Raw genomic sequence first — 17,083 nt, forward strand, 5'->3', positions numbered from 1 at the left:
TCAGGTTGGTGTAAATTTTATTATTGCACTAGAATTGTATATACTTTGTATCCGACATAAATTCATTCACATCTTAACAAAATATAAAAAAAATGCTAAATAAAGTAATTTTTTGGCACTGACGTACTGAAATAACATACAACACAGCGGACAAATAGACAGTATGGGCCATAGACGAGGAGTTTCGAGACCGGTCCTACAAAGATAGGCAGGGAAGCGACAGGTAGAAACTAAAAGTGAAAGTAGACGAGTCGAGAAAGGAGGAAACTTGAAAATCCAAGGATTACGTTTTCGATGTACATTTGATTTCTACACTAGTCTGGAAGCTTTCATAAAATCCTGACAACATGTGACTTTTTTATACATGTTAAAAGGAATCACGCAAGAGCGTAACGGTAAATCCGGTCGCTTTTGAGTTTTGTGTAGCTGCTCTGTAATCTTCAAAGGACATTTTTAAGCCTAGAAATCTGTCTTTTTATGTCTGAAACCAACCAAATAGCTCATCAGGAGTCTTCGGTTTTGTCACGACACATTTCATGAGTGCAGAGAAGATATGTATATCGAAAGCGGAAGCTTTCAATGCCGAAAGTGGAAAGAGGTTAATTGAAACATATTGTATTTGATAAAATCGGTTTGACAAAAGTTATAACAACTTATATGATTTATCCTTCTTTAGGCAAATAAACGGTGTCAGCATTCACATAGTGATGTTATATTTTCAAATAAAATAGAAATGAAGTTAAACAAAAATACTTTGATTAACGATGTAGATCAAAGGATGGTATGATTATTGGACAGGTAACAAACAGCAGGGACAGTCAATTAGAAGAAAACTTCCTATTTACACAAACAACTCAAGTATCATAGAAAATATAAGCTTTACAATAACATATAAATATATACATTTAGAGATAACAACACAAGCAAACTGACATATACATGATTCAAGCGCTTTAAAGACTATTGACGACCCTGTTTTAAGCAAAAAATATGGCGGATGTTCGACTTCCTGTTTGCTTTGGAAAGTCGCGAGTTTTGAAATAGCTCGTTCATACTTCTAAACTTGCACTGCAGTTTTTAGTTATATCATAAATAATGTATTGAATGGCAACAGTGAAGGTCTATATATATATTATATATTTCTAATATTAACAAAATGTTCTTCTTGTACACAGACATTTGCAGAGTTAATTTCCACACATGACAAATCATATTTCAATATGCAAAGTGGACTAGTATTGTGATGCGTTCTTTATATAGTAACTTTAACAATGTTGTATACAGAAGTAAGAAATCACATCTAACAGAGTCCATACAAAACAAGCTGACAGTAGAAGGAAACTGCACGTTTCAAATAATGTAACGGTCAACAGACACATACTGTATCGGTCAACAGACAAATACTGTAACGGTCAACAGACACATACTCAACAAACGTTCGAGATTCTATTCATCATCAAATAAATTGCACACGTAACAGTTTTCGAAATCAATATATTGCCGCAAAATCGAAATTAAGTAAAATAAAATATATCTGTATCTGCAAAAATATCTACACACACACCTGTCATACCTGTATACACATATTGTATACCCTCTTAAACCAATTATGTACTTTATTAGTCACAGATCCTCAATTCATTTGCAAATCAGTACGCTTTTGATACATACGTGATTTTTTTTATTCGCAGCAATTTATGAAACAAAAAGGAAAATATTCGAGATACAGTAACATATTCAATAGCATCGTTAGCTTTGCCAACAAAATAACCCCAATCCCCATCCCCACAAACCCCATATACCCAGCATTTCATAGTCACATTGTATGTGATGACGAATCCGGAGCTCCGTGAGTTTCTTCTCCTGGTCCCACTTTAAAATTAACTCGACTTGAACATGTCACACAATAGTCTTTCTATCGGCACGTTACCAATGGTTCTGCGAAAGAATACGTCTTCAAGTGCACGCGCATTGACTGTGCGAAGCGCCGGAAGCATGAGAAGGAGTTTTCCGAAACGGACTTTATTGTTGGGTTGGTGGGTGGCAGTGTACTCGTGAAGCATGAGTTGGGCCTGGTCCTGCAAAGTCTCCACATGTATGTAGTCTCGCAAACCACGTGACTCTGAAACAACCAATAATACAAAAATATTAGAATACTTTTAAGGTTTGTGATGGTCTCGAGTAATGACATTGCAACAAAACAGAAAGAGGTGGATATGCAAAAACACAACAAAACAGAAAGAGGTGGATATGCAAAAACACAACAAAACAGAAAGAGGTGGATATGCAAAAACACAACAAAACAGAAAGGGGTGGATATGCAAAAACACAACAAAACAGAAAGAGGTGGATATGCAAAAACACAACTAAACATGACTAAATCAATTGCTTCCGAAAGAGCACGATCAAGATAACTACGGTTAAGTTTAGCGTGTTTACCTGATTTGAAGAGAACTAGTGCCTTGAGACAGGCGTATTCGGTAGAATCTACCCTCAGTGAATTTAGTCGAGAAATCACGTCGTTGAGTATCCGAAGGTTGGCGGCCATGATGGCGTGCTTCTCTCCGATCTGGGGGTCAAGGTGTAACGACCCGGGGGCGAGTAGCGTAGCTAAAAGTAAAAAATTTGAGACATAAATGGCGGGATCGGTACATTTAGTTTCGAGTTTTCTCGATCTCTTGACTTCATACAAATAAGCAGAAGCCGGCAGTAAATCTTGGCAATTCTTTGCCGAATTATTTACCCCTATGGTGAGCTAACATTAGGCTAACATCGGCCCTTCATTAAGGCTTATGAAATGCATGTAGTATAAAGAGCTTAAATTAGAAATCAAAATTTTAAGAATTCTTTTAATGGCAATTGGGACAACAACAACTAACACCTATGTCAATATGAAAGGTGCGCTGTTCACAGAATTAGTATACAGTGCTATCATCATCGTGTGAAAGACATTTCAGCTACTATTTTAATATCAAATATGGCACTCTTTCATGCAAGGACCGTTTACTTTGAGATAACCAGAAAATGATATAGAAAAAAAAATTACAAAAAAGAGCGAATGTATTTCTATCTTTTCATGCGTATTTCGCGTTATGCTGTATCAAACACAAGATCGTACAATCATTACCAACAAGTTTGAAAGGATTTAGTTTTCATTACTACTGCCTACGTCATGCCGTTACATGTTTTCTTAAAAACACACATCTTGATTTTGTTCTTCCTTTACCTTGGAATGATAACATTACATATAGTTTTAGAATAGCATGTCTTGCACGTGTATTGCGCTCATAACTTTGTGCTGCAGTCTTCCTGCATTTAAAACAAATGAGACTGTCCTCGACGATGAATTTTCCCACATGTTCGGTAATATCTTTGTGATAATAACACTTCATTTTTTTGCTTTGCCATTGTTTTTATTCTGACGCAACAATCCCATATAATTTGTATTTCGGCATCGTTTGTTTGCTTTAAGTTAATGAATTAAAATACTAGTGCCAATTGGAGGGTAAAACAATTCATATTTTTTTAAAATGATGACTCAACTACAAAGTGTAGCTGTACTGTACACGCATACAGGGATTTGTTGACATGATTCCATAGAAGATAATTCAATAGGTATGTTATTAAAATATCAATAAAATGTTCTATTGATTTGAAAAATATTTATCACTTAGTTAAGGAAAATGATCACATGCCTAAATATTAAAAAAAAAAAAAAAGATAAAAAAAGTGTATCTGTATGCGGATTCGAATCTACACTGTTCACATTTGCTGGTCACAAGCTAACTGCGTTACACATTAGGCTACGTCATACATAAACAATTGGAAATACAAACTGCTTTAACCCAAGAAACATCTGTCGCAGTTTTAAAAACTTGATCAACCCACTTTTCCGTCATACGATTTGTTTTTGCATTTTACATCACGGAATCAAAAAGTTTATTCAAAAGTTGGTCCTCGGATGGGGAAGTATTGAAAGTATTTTGTTAAGTCTGGGAAACCCCGTCACTTTCATAGATATAGTGAATATGGCTATATTTGCAGTATTATATTAACAATACCGAATATCTCAACAGTTCAAAAATTCATATTCAAATGGTTTTATATCTATTCCATGCATTTCTTGCTACTAAAGATTATTAACTCATCAATATTTGTTTCCGCTTTCAAAAATGCCGACCTAGGGAAATGCGGGCAGTTTTCCGCCATAGCTCTTTCCTTAAAATTTGGCAACTGAATTTTAATTAAAAAATTAAATATATATATTGTTTTCCTGCCACTTTTCCATTCCAAAAAGCATTGTCCATGAACCAAAATACCTCAGGTCTAGGTATTTGATTTGACCAGTAGGTTGTTCATGAAAGGTATATGAATACGGTAAATATTGAAGACATTGACCTTATCAGGGATCAGTAATATGAAAAGGTTTTTTAATAGTATAGTAGGAAGGATCAGACAAGGTCATTATTTATGTCATTTTTAATAGATTTTTTTTGTAACTGCTTTGCAGGAAGGATCAGACAAAGTTACGTTTTATGCTTTGCTTTGTTTTTATTCAAATATATAAAGAGATTTAAACTGTTCCGAGCTGAAGAACTAATTCACTCATTCATTATAAACACTGTTTCGACTGGTTCATTTAGTTCCCTCTATTTTTTAGGACATATATTGTACGTTGTTTCCAAAATACATTTTCTCTCCTGATTCGGCCAGGTTTGGCATGTCACGTGACCGTTAAACATCGATAATTTGACAGATGTCACAACAATATGCTAAAACTACATATAAGGAGAAACAAGTCAGTGGATATCCCACGTGACCAAAAAATCACATGACTTTTCCTCTTGAAACTTGTATTTAGGAAACGACGTGACATACCACAATCTAAATATTATAATTCTTTTTACTTACCTATGTCGATTGGGAGTGACCACTGAGCAGCGCTCAGAACAAACAGTTCGCTCCATGATTCCTCCAATAAAATGGCTTGGTCTCGGAACGGAAGTTGAAGGAAAGACGGTATGTTCCTCGCCCATTTCACAGACATAAAGAGTAATCTAGCCGCCGTTTCGAACAAATTGTCTGTGCTTGAGTTTATGTTGGAGGAGGAAACATTAGGGTCGGTAAAACGAGGGAAAAGTGAATGTTGGGCCGAAATCTGAAATCGTGACCCTTCCGAGCTTATACTGTTGCCATATATACCAGGTATGACGATAGGCTGGACCTTGGTCGTTTGTGGTGGTGACGTCATTACAGTAGACGAGACCCGAGGACTTTCGCAACTCTTACTGACAGGTGAAGCCTCTGCAAAATAAAAAGGAAACAGTATCTGTAGCTCGAGTCCCGAAAAGTTGTCCAGATAAATTTTGTTCAATATTTAAATAGTGAAATATCCTGAAAACATATACATCGATAAGGCAAATTACCTTTCTCGCCTTTGATAAGATCAGTTTGGGGAGTGATGCGTCCGTTACTCTCTGGCGTTATTCGGCCATTGCCGTTGTCTAGCGGAGATGGCGAACGACTGTAGTTCCGGTTAAAATCTTCATTTGACAGAGGCGAATTGCTTGATGATGCACTACTTCCGCCGTCACTAGTCCCACAGTTGTAGCGCATCGTAAGGTTTGCGTTTGGAACGAGGTTTGGTACGAACATCCCGGGCAGTCTGTGATCAGTAACGTGTAACGGAAGAGGAGGAAACCCATGGCTAGGTGTGTGGGGGTGACTGTAATCAGCTGGCACCGCAACTGGAGTGTGTGGATACTGATGAAACGGGCTATACTGCCTGTAAACAACAATAGGAACCATGAGACAGTTAATCATTACTACATCAAACATCCAGTAGATGACGAGTCACAAAAATCAAATACTGATCAGGATTTTGAGACATTATACCCGATGTATTTTCTTTAGTATACATTAATATGAACACCTACTTTGACCTCTCGAAGAACTCGCCGAGACGGTGGAACATGTGTGGTTTGTTGTCCTCTATTTCTTCAGTGTCTCTCTTGTACTGGTAACATCGAGGCGCCCTCTCGTGTTGGACAGCTGGGGGAAAAAGACAGACAAAAAATATGAAAGAGATATCCGAAAGATGGCGTTAAAAAACCCAGGACACTTGAATTCGATTGAGACTTAAATTTATGTGTGGATTCTTTCATAAGAAATGTCAGCTACCCCAAGGATGTCCGTCTCACGTTGTATTTTCTTTCCATCAATCTGTTTAAACTACCATTGGTAAGCTAATAAATTACCAACAAGTTGGTGCAGAATGATTTGATTTTTAAGTGATCTGCAAATTAAAAAAAAGGAACCTGCACTTACTTCCCTTAAAAGTAAGTTTGTATTTTATTGCTTATTTCAGAATTCTGTCTGACGCTTTAACTTAGATTTTTCAACAGTTTTAAACCATTTTTTCTCGGGATGGTAGCAGGTTGTTTAAAAGGCGTTGTTTGCAGAAACAACAATACAACAGATATGGAAAGATAAGTACAAATAGCGATGTCAATATCGGCGACTAAGAAGGCTATACCACGCCTAGAATCATTTTTTCTGTTAACAAATTTTTCACCCGACTATTTCAAAGCGGGCTCGTAACATCTACATTAGCATTTCTACCGTGTTCAATTTTTAATGCGCATTTTGTCCGCTGTCCTTTGCCCTTCCTCATATCATCTTCATGTCCTATAACGATACAGCTGACGACTACACCATCCTGTGTGTTCAGTAACGATACAACAGGTCGACCAGAGTCAGTCTGAGGCAAACAAATACTGTCCAACGTAAGTCACAAAGTCAAAGGTAAACTCAGGACTGTATGTCGGAGAGATTAATGACGTCACGAAGACCGCGATCACTGTATAACGTGCAAACACTTCAGGCATCCTTCACGTCCTAATCTGTGTACCTCCGTCATCGACTTGAGGCTCGCGCTCGCAACTGGCACGCGACAACGACAATTGATATGGCAAAATAGCAGGTGGGCCCGGGGTCGATACTTGTCGTAGGTATGGAGTACCCCGCGGTGATTGATGGATTACCTCATTAGCCTTTATTACAGTGGGCGGAGGGGTGGGGATCGAACGCAACCACTTGTACGTCGTTTGGAGCACCTGTCACGTGAGCTCGTTCCTCAAAGTTAACCAGACAAGGTTATCATTAATATACCTCGCCAAGTTTTGTATAACAATAATAACAATCTCAAGTTTGCCGACTTCTGCACAATTTGAAATCAACTAAAACAGGAACCTGTAAAAATACAAATACTGCATAAACTATGGCGGTAACCCTGAACGTGAAACTAAGGCTGATCCCCTGAGCGCTTTATTGACCACGGAGGTAAGACGATCCAACACGCGCCACGTCCGTAACTATTTTCGAGAAGTGTGTAAATTTGCTTACTGGTGCCTCATTAGAGCGCCAATCAGAGACGATATGTTTATATAGTAAACTGACTCGGCGACTGGCCTTTTTATATCTCTAGTCCTCCCTCGGGTCGACTGGGAAGCCGCAGGTGCTGTACACAGGTACACCGCTAGCTTCGAGTGCAACTTTTGTTAATTTGTATGTGTTAATTGTTAGCTTTGGACTCGAAGAATCATCATCAGATTTGGTCGCCGACGATTATTGCACGCACAGACACAGTTCCCATTGTCTGCTGTTTCCGAATTCAATTAAAATATTTTTTTCATCCTAGAAGTCAATATTGTCAGTCAAGAATATGTAGTCGTATATGTTATCAATATTGATCAGAGCTAGAAGTGGAGGTATGGTATTACGGTAAACGATCAATGTCCGCCTGTTACAGGTTCATTGTAGCTGTCACTGATGTTCCTTGAGAAACGATTTTTTTTTATTTAACGGTATCTCTAAGGTAGTGGTCAGGGAACTGGGCACACAGATACATCCTCTAAACTCACTATAATCCTGGGATTTTTTTTTTAATTCGGATTTTCAAACCAAACTTTATGCAGATGTTTCGTTACTAAAGTCACATGTAAGACATGTATGGACGAAATACCAGTATACAAATAATTTATGATATCTAAATCTGAATGTGTTCATTCATCTGTATCATCAACAAAATAGAATCCAGAACAAAACAAATTTCAGTTGCAAACTGTTGTGTCTGACATGCTGGACTACTTACCATCTTTGTTCATCTTAACGTCCAGGCACTTTTTGAAGCGACACGCCTGACACTGGTTCCGCCTGGCCACGTCTACAATACAGTTTCTGTTCTCCTTACACACGTACTCAAGGTTCCGCCGGATGCTGCGCTTGAAGAATCCCCGACAACCATCACAGCTCTGGACGCCATAATGCTTACCGGAAGCCTTGTCTCCACACACCAAACACATCACTTCCGGTTTACGACTTGAGGGACTGTGGTCTGTAATCCAAACCAAATGAGAAAGGGGTTAATTAACCAAACTATATAGCAATTAGATAGCTGTAGTTTTCAAATGAAATAATATGCTATTAAAAATAAATTGGCAGAATGGACAAACTTACAACTTTCCAAAATAATGTCGATCATGACTACAATCCTGTTAGTCCAAACAAGCAAGGTGTTGACATTATGTAGGAACAGTTCACGAGACGTTGGGTAGTATATGTCGGGGACCATTGAAGCGTCCACACTCGTCCTTGATCATTGTTTACTATTGATAATGATGACCAGACAGTTGTATCTGATACCCCAGATTCACCCCGACTGGGGCTTGATAATTGTCTTACTGAACGACATTGTTGTTGTCCTATCACGATTGTACAGTCTCTGCTTCTATTTTGATAAGTGCTAGTCATGACACATGGACGTAAATATTTCTGTTTTTGTTTTGTTTTTTGTTTTAATCATGATCTACTTTCTGCGATCTATCTGTTTATAATACACTGTATTCATATAAGTTAGAAACACAGATCAGAAGAAATCTTTAACCAAATTATAGATACGCCCATTATAAATACGATGTAGTGTGTTCGGTAGTGTAGTGTGGTGCATCTGGTGATGTGTTAACCTTGGGTAATATCACACGTTTACACATGATTTAGACGCACTGCTCTTTGCTATTATTCTATGTAGGTTTGAACATAAAGTATGACCTTTTGTAGTATTCTATTGTATTTTTTGGTAAAAATTGCATATTATCACAAAGCTACATAAAGCTTAACCCACATCCTCAATCAGATACATCGTACTCGCCAGACTAATTCCTCAATTCAGATGAAAGCGAACCTGTAAGACTATTTCAAATAAAAAGATAAATAAAAAATAAAACTGGCAGACTTTCTATTACTGAATAATATGACATGTACGCATGTACAATATATATCTTAACCCAACCACCTTACTCTAAGGAAGTTTTAACTATTGTTATTTCCATTAATTATTGGTATATATTAGTTGCTGTTTAGTATACTTGGTGATAGGTTTACATATGTGTCTGTGACACTTGTTCCTATTTCCCTTCGTCTTTTCTGTTCATTGTAATAACATGCTTGAACTGAAATAAAAGANACAGATGATAGCGAACATGTAAGACTATTTCAAAGAAAAAGATAAATAAAAAATAAAATGGCAGATTTTCTATAACTGAATAATATGACATGTACGCTTGTACAATATATATCTTAACCCAACCACCTTACATTGTTATTTCCATTAATTATTGGTATATACATATGCGTGTGTTGTGTGTATGAATGGTGTAATCACGTACTGAATATATTAGTTGCTGTTTAGTATACTTGGTGATAGGTTTACATATGTGTCTTTGACACTTGTTCCTATTTCCCTTTGTCTTTTCTGATCATTGTAATAACATGCTTGAACTGAAATAAAAGAAAGTTTAAACTAGATGAATGAGTAAATGAATAAATAGCACGTAAGTCGAATATAAATCCACACCATTGTGAGATTTAATGCTGACAGTACTAGATAAACCTGAGAATATTTGCCTTTAAAAAGTATCTTTCTAATCAATAGAAAGAAAATTATATTGAAATTTTACATTGCAGTAGGTTGGATATAAGGAATGGTGTTGCAAAATCCGATGTTTTCATACAAGAATGATGACATAAGTAGCGTATAACGGATAGCTTTAGGAACCGTAGCTCATTGTCCATTTATATTTTAAATAAATTTCTGTTTTTATTGTGAAGATGCACTTGGTTGTAAGAACTTGTTTCTAATCCATTTGTCTGTGTACATTAAAATATGTTCAAATAGGACATTGAGCTACGTTCTCGCAGCTACGCCGCCTTATTTACCAAAGAAAAATATATGGTTAATACGTGTTGTATGTTTGCAGGATTTCAATTATTGCTGTTATAAAATTATCAAAAACACGTTCCCATTCGAGTGTAACACCAAGATGACAATAAAACCAACAGCTGTGCTGCGATACTCTGAACCATTAGCTCAGACAATCTGATCTTTGTTTTTCGTGTTTAGTTATGAAGTCTCTCGAACGAGTATTCGGAATTAATGCTTTTGCTGCGTTTTCTTATTATAATTTTGTTCCGCCAAAATTTTTCCTGTGACACCACAGAACATATACTAATAAGCCTAACGTGAGCATGATATTCACGAGTCGATGTGTAAAACGCAATTCTTTTTTCCCCCCTTATTTAACATAAAAAACGGCCGCCGCGCCCTTTGATTGGTCGAAATTTACATATTGTTCGATTTTTCTCGAATTTGAAATACAGGTATGTAAAAGTACTGCAAACACAACCCGCAAGTTCATTTTAAACAAGATGGCTGCCATAAACGGGTTCTGATTGGTCGAAACTTAGATACAATTCGACTTTGTTTAAATTTGTACACTGTAAGTGTATTAGTAAATTCCAAGCTGTCTGCTGGACCTTTTACGAGTACGGGAAGTTTTGGGACTTGTGTACCGGTCCACTTTAGAATTAAAACTTTAACTACAAGAAAAATGGATATTTACTGCCATTGGCTCAAGCAGAGACGTGTATACTACATATACTGGCTTTATATGTCTCTGGCTCAAGTTAAAACATCGACTTAAATGTGTCTATGGAGTTACGGTAAGATTAGGACAGGCATTAGTGTCCACGTCGGCTACTCTTTGAAAGGAAGAAAATATGTTAACAGAGTACACTACACTACAAAACTCCTATAACGCTGGGTTTATCAAAACATTATAACGGCTGTACAAGTATAATTCAACAGACATGATATAAGTTTAGGATACATAAAAATGACCTATATGTTTAAATTGTTTTATAATCTTTGGACTTTAGCATATCAGCAAAGCCTAGGACTACGATCAGAGATCATCGAGATACAGAGCCAGACAGGGGTAGAGGTCGTACAAGGGATTGGTCAACCCCTGATACCAGGATAACCGACTTCCCGTGACTGTCACGTTGGGATTTATTAGGATTATCATCCAAATACACGGATCGTAAGGTGGGAATTTATTGGGATTATCACACAAATGTACGAGCCTTAGGATGAAAAAGTACTGCACAGATTTCAATAGTTGTGTACATTTTATTATTGCGGACAGAAGTAATTATTAATGTGCGTTATTTTCATTTCAATAATATTTGTACTTTTTGAGTCTTATTGTGAGGACAACTATTTCTTATAAGCTTTCTTTCGGGGTTTTTAAACCTTGAGGGGTTATCACCATTGAAACCTCGTGATATTATCATTAATGAACCTTGTAGAGTTATCACCAATGGAAACATTGTTGGGTTATCACCAATTAAACCTTATGGGGTTATCACCAATGGAAACAGTGTTGAGTTATCACCAATGAAACAGTGTTGGGTTATCACCAATGAAACACTGTGGGGTTATCACCAATGAAACATTGTTGGGTTATCACCAATGAAACAGTGTTGAGTTATCACCAATGAAACAGTGTTGGAATATCACCAATGAAACACTGTGGGGTTATCACCAATGAAACATTGTTAGGTTATCACCAATGAAACCTTGTTGGGTTATCACCAATGAAACCTTGTAGGGTTATCACCAATGAAACTGTTAGGTTATCACCAATGAAACATTGTTGGGTTATCACCAATGAAACATTGTTAGGTTATCACCAATGAAACCTTGTTGGGTTATCACCAATGAAACATTGTTGGGTTATCACCGATGAAACCTTGTGGGGTTATCAGCATTAAAACATTAAGGGATTATCACCAATGAAACCTTGTTTGGTTATCACCAATTACCCGACAAAGTTTCACTGTCACTTTGTGATAACCCCACAAGGTTTAGGAGGCACGGTAGTCTAGTAGTAGGACGCCGGGCTCGTGACAGAAGGATTGCGGGTTGCGGCACGGCACTGTGTTGTATATCTGAGCAAGATACTTTACTTTACTTGTTCCAGTCTACTCAGCTGTAAATGAGTACGTAGTTGGGCAGTGATAGAATTGTTGAATGCTAGCTGTTAGCGCCGAAATGACAGCTCCGGCTGTATGCTCCCCAGGGAGTTGAGAAAGATATTGGCTGGTTGCAAAGGCCCTATAACCACGAATAATAATTTGTGAACCGCTTTGAGACGACCTACGAACTAGGTTGTGATAAAGCGGTACATAAGAACCTCGAACTATTATTATTATCACCGATGAAACCATGTGGTGTTATCACCGATGAAATCTTGTTGTGTTATCACCGATGAAACCTGACGTGGTTATCAATATCTACACAAGACTATGTAGGATACTAAAAGCATTTTTTTATAATTTATAAATCTTGTAATTGATTTTATTGATCAAAACTTCCTTAAACAGATATTACTTAAGATTAATAAGTTAATGAGACCTTTCTCACGGTAGTTTACAAATATGTATCTACGTGTACTTATTATTATTATATCATATTATATTTTTTAACTTGTCTAGGCGTGTAACAGCAGCGATCCTCAAGTTTTTGTTTTGCATTTGAGCAGCTAATATTCAGTCACATTGTTCAGTATGAAAACATGTATTATTTCAGAGATTTCAGACTTAAAACAATTTATCACGATGGGTATAGCAACGTTTTAAGACCGACTAGGTATCTTTATCAAGGCAACCTACGACTAAGATACTCAGCTTGACACACGCCAGTTACGACTCGATTACAAGCGTATCATGTTTGAAAATCTTTGATACAAACAAGTCCTTGAGTGGATTTTTAAACATTTATAACAATTCTTGTTTTATTTACCGATCAACTTATATTTGGTATTACTTCCGTATTGAAGTTTGAAAATGACTAGTTCCATTTTCATTTTTTTTCATACTTATTGTATATAACCCACTGTATTAAATAATAAGACTGCTCGTATAACGAGGATACACGCAGATTTATGGTAAGATCAAGAAAACAATACTAGTTTTCGTACACTTAGTGTTACATAGATGTAAATCTACATTTTAACATGTAATTCTTATTTTTCTACACAAACAACCCGTGCATGTTTGTACAAGTGTTTACAAGTTAACTGTGGGGACTCGCTGTAATACCAGTGGTAACATATATGTAATATTGCGCATGATTGATAAACCCGGCTGACCATATACCGTTACGGGCACAGTGACCGCATCGAGAGGTCAGCTTAATTTAACTTAAGGACGCCAACGGGTTAAAGGGGGGATAATTCAACTGATCTCACTTTTCTATGCTAATGAACCGTATTGATGTCGGTCCGATCTTGTAAACAAACAAGTCCACGCCGCGTGTCCATGTTTGGTCAATACGAGACCCGGTAAACAATGGGAGGCATTGTCACTGCCTTATAACAAGTAGATTATTACTGATAATCCAACGGCGTAGTTCTAACATTACGGCAGGTTACCGGCGATGACAATCCGAGTAAAAACTCAAGGGTTAAGATGCATGTACGTGTATACGCAATAAATATAAACCAAATGTATTTTTATAGTTTATGTAGTGTAAGCGATATAGCTTATCGATGTAACATCAAGCCAATAAGTTTATAACAAATAAAAGGAGTATTTGCTGTTACGTCAAAATACACACAATAAAAACATAAATAAACTGTTGTTCACATATCGTTCACATATTATCATCGTTTTTTAACAATAATTATTTTGAGATATTCACATTATTAAATATTGCGATAGTAATAAGACACGAAGATTCTTATTAATCATAAAATATTATCCTCTAAATATGTTGCAATTAAATCCGTCGCTCTGGTAATTTACATTGTCAGGTTTATTTCAGCTCATCAAGTTTCATTTATTCGAGAAATGGAATGGACACTAAGCTACGCTTCTATTAATCTTCTCCAATACTGACACAAACACACATAGGTATATACTATTTGACAATTCAAAATAATCATTAGATGAATTCATGAAAAGCTAATTTGTTTACGTCTTTATGAGAATTTATTACATTATATTTTCCTACATAAGAATATATGTCAAAGTAATTACATCCAGAGGCGGGTTATTCTCCTCGCATTCTAATACATCAACAGGCGTTATTATCATTATCATCAATTTCTATTTCACTTTAAAAGTCACACACAGAGGCCGTGTCAGAAATCATGTGATCCTTGACAGTTGTATTAATTTAATGTCAATAATAAACAATATAAATTTATGTGTTTTTTACAATTTTTATTGACACCGAAAATCAAAAGTGTAAGAAAAAATTCAATTATGTGAGAACAATGGCACATTCTTCACTTTTTATGTGATGGCAAAAAATGTCACAGTCCGCATGTGTTTGTATAATGACATAAAAGTAAAATCTTATCCCTGTCTAAGTTTGGTGGAGTCACCCAGGTGAGTACAATGTTATCACAGCGATCAGGTGTGTCATTAACAGGTAATATACAGGTGTCATAGCTCTCTGATCCTCATCAAGAACTAATCCCTTTTTAGGGGCCAAATATCACTACAACTACATGCCCCTTCTGTACACAACCAAGGGAGATAATCCGGGTCAGGTAGCGGAGACAAACCACTGGTTACCTGTGGTTACCTGAAGTGTCGACAGAGTGAAAGCCGCCAGCTGACATTAGACTACGTACACCTGCCTTTTCCCACAAGTAACTTAATAATTGTTCATGAATAGGGAACAATATTTTTTTTTTAAAAATGCACAGTTATTAAATTTAAAACAGACCGATTGAAAATAAAAACATATTCCATCATATAACCCTATTCGCATGTAAAGATACTACAATGTGAAACTTTCACTTTTAAATAGTATTGTGATGATATAACCAGTTCAAAATGGACATATATTAAGTACTATGTACATTATATTAGACACATTCATGGTGATCTATTTTACTAATTACATATCGATGACTACCCTTCACGCGCCTGTAAGTGGACGAGATGTCTCTCTGTTTGGAACAAGTTTGTGTGGTCAGGTTGAGCCGCTCTATAATACAATTGTAATATACAAAAAGGAAATTACAATGTAATAACAGCAATGTCCCTCCCTAATCTTCGTATATGCCGGGCTATCATAAAACTTAATTGACATCGTATTTTTTTTTATTTACAGTAACTTTGTTGATATGAACAGAATGAGTTGTCAAACAAGAACAGATTTTGATTTCAGTTAATTGTATGGCTTTGTACCTATGTTTTTACTCTTTTGTTAATTGGTGCGTTGTTGAAACTTGATTACTTTATCAAGTAGAATATAACATTCGTTTTAATTACCGGAAAACCGAGCACGTCTTTTCATGATATTTTTTTCATCGTTTAAAAGCGCTCAAATAAAATTAAACTTCCCCGAAATCGGATACGTGTCACCAGAGTTAGGACTGACCACTTCTCATACCAGACTCATCGCTCACGCGATTTCACGTGCATTTACATGATTGCAGGTGAACAGTTTCTGTCTCAATACACGTGCGCCAATTCCTTTTATGTATGTACACCTACAGGTAAAAACTGGTTAGAGCATAATCTTCGATCTGTGCACGTGCCGTTTGATAACCACTGGGTCAGAACGAGATCGGGTCAACTTAATTCAAACCGATTACTTGAGTTATTTTCCACCTTACCTAATGGAGAGATATTTATATACGCATATGCACCATTAAACGTTCACCATTCCTCGTATATTTGACTGTATGTAAATTAGTAGAATGTGAATTCAATAGAACAGTACATATGGATATAAAAACGTCATTTTTGCATTTTGAAAAGTGTTATTTTTGTCTCCATTGTCAAGTTTTATGAATACTGCTTATCTGATTAAACAATTTTAATTCGTGAAATCAGTTTGAATTGCACGAGATTGATAAAGTTTGGTCGTGATTATTATGGTTGTATGAAATGACAGTTAAAACATTTGTGTAGCTTTTATTTATGAAAATATACGCATATATTTTTTTAATTTTTTCTCTCCAAACGAGAATAAACTGTTTCTCTATCACATTTCATCTACTGATCTCAACATTGGCTTCATCAGACATACGAGATTGACGATCGAAAACATATTATAGAAAATATTTTTTAGTAATTTTAGCTAATTATTGACTTACCATGAAGCAGCCGCGGTGTAATAGTGGCACTCATCCCAAAGCTCCCTGTTTCGTTTTCGACGACGATAATGACGATGATTCGGCAATGCTGTTGTTAGTCCTCCCACTATATGTTCGTCTCCTCGACAACTTCTGTCAAAATACTGTCACCTTCCTAATCGCGTGCGCATTGAGCAACCCATGACAATATCGAAAGCTCTCGTCTGATTGGTCGGCCCATTCACTGGGTGGAATTACAGTAAAACTCGATCGGGTCGAGTCTAACCCCTGACCTTCTCACCATGCATTTCAATCATTTCCAATTATTGAATGAACGTTGTTTGATGGGCGGGGATTAGCATTAATATTATTCACAATGGATTTCTATTGTGTAATAATGTGTCCTATCACACCAGAGTCCAAACCAAACGGCTAATTGACCACGTGTACTACAGATCTCTGGTCACTTATCCCGGTCACCTTGTGGTCAATTTCGATCGACTGTTAGAATATCTGTTACACTTTGTCTAATAACAAAGTTCATTGGGGTTTTTTTTATATTCTATACAATTTTATTCGCATTCTCT

At 36.5% G+C, this 17,083-nt stretch overlaps 1 protein-coding gene across 3 annotated transcripts; it reads right to left on the bottom strand.

Moving 5' to 3' along the window:
* Nucleotides 1–16,638, bottom strand: LOC110441942 (nuclear receptor subfamily 2 group E member 1-like). 3 transcript variants are annotated; one of them, XM_021485261.1, is made up of 7 exons: nucleotides 16,518–16,638; nucleotides 8,153–8,395; nucleotides 5,937–6,051; nucleotides 5,427–5,785; nucleotides 4,912–5,304; nucleotides 2,440–2,610; nucleotides 1–2,122 (listed from the first exon to the last, which is right to left on the bottom strand). In XM_021485261.1, the coding sequence occupies exons 1-7, from the start codon at nucleotides 16,549–16,551 to the stop codon at nucleotides 1,881–1,883; spliced, it is 1,557 nt and encodes a 518-aa protein (XP_021340936.1). In that variant the 5' UTR covers nucleotides 16,552–16,638; the 3' UTR covers nucleotides 1–1,880. The 3 variants fall into 3 exon arrangements, with proteins under 3 accessions (XP_021340936.1, XP_021340937.1, XP_021340935.1); XM_021485262.1 differs by lacking the exon at nucleotides 16,518–16,638 and adding an exon at nucleotides 9,726–9,742; XM_021485260.1 differs by lacking the exon at nucleotides 16,518–16,638 and adding an exon at nucleotides 8,518–8,916.
* Between the last annotated feature and the right edge of the window lie 445 nt (nucleotides 16,639–17,083).

This window comes from Mizuhopecten yessoensis, unplaced genomic scaffold (assembly GCF_002113885.1).
Source record: "Mizuhopecten yessoensis strain PY_sf001 unplaced genomic scaffold, ASM211388v2 scaffold716175, whole genome shotgun sequence".
Taxonomy (NCBI): Eukaryota; Metazoa; Mollusca; class Bivalvia; order Pectinida; family Pectinidae; genus Mizuhopecten; species Mizuhopecten yessoensis.

Excerpts from the sequence above, each read along its gene's own strand:
- LOC110441942 (XM_021485260.1), bottom strand. The coding sequence starts at position 8,632 with ATGGTCCCCGACATATACTACCCAACGTCTCGTGAACTGTTCCTACAT. Across the intron at positions 8,396-8,517 it reads CGACATTATTTTGGAAAGTT|ACCACAGTCCCTCAAGTCGT; the intron begins GTAAGTTTGTCC and ends TTTGGATTACAG. Across the intron at positions 5,786-5,936 it reads GAGTTCTTCGAGAGGTCAAA|GCAGTATAGCCCGTTTCATC; the intron begins GTAGGTGTTCAT and ends TGTTGTTTACAG.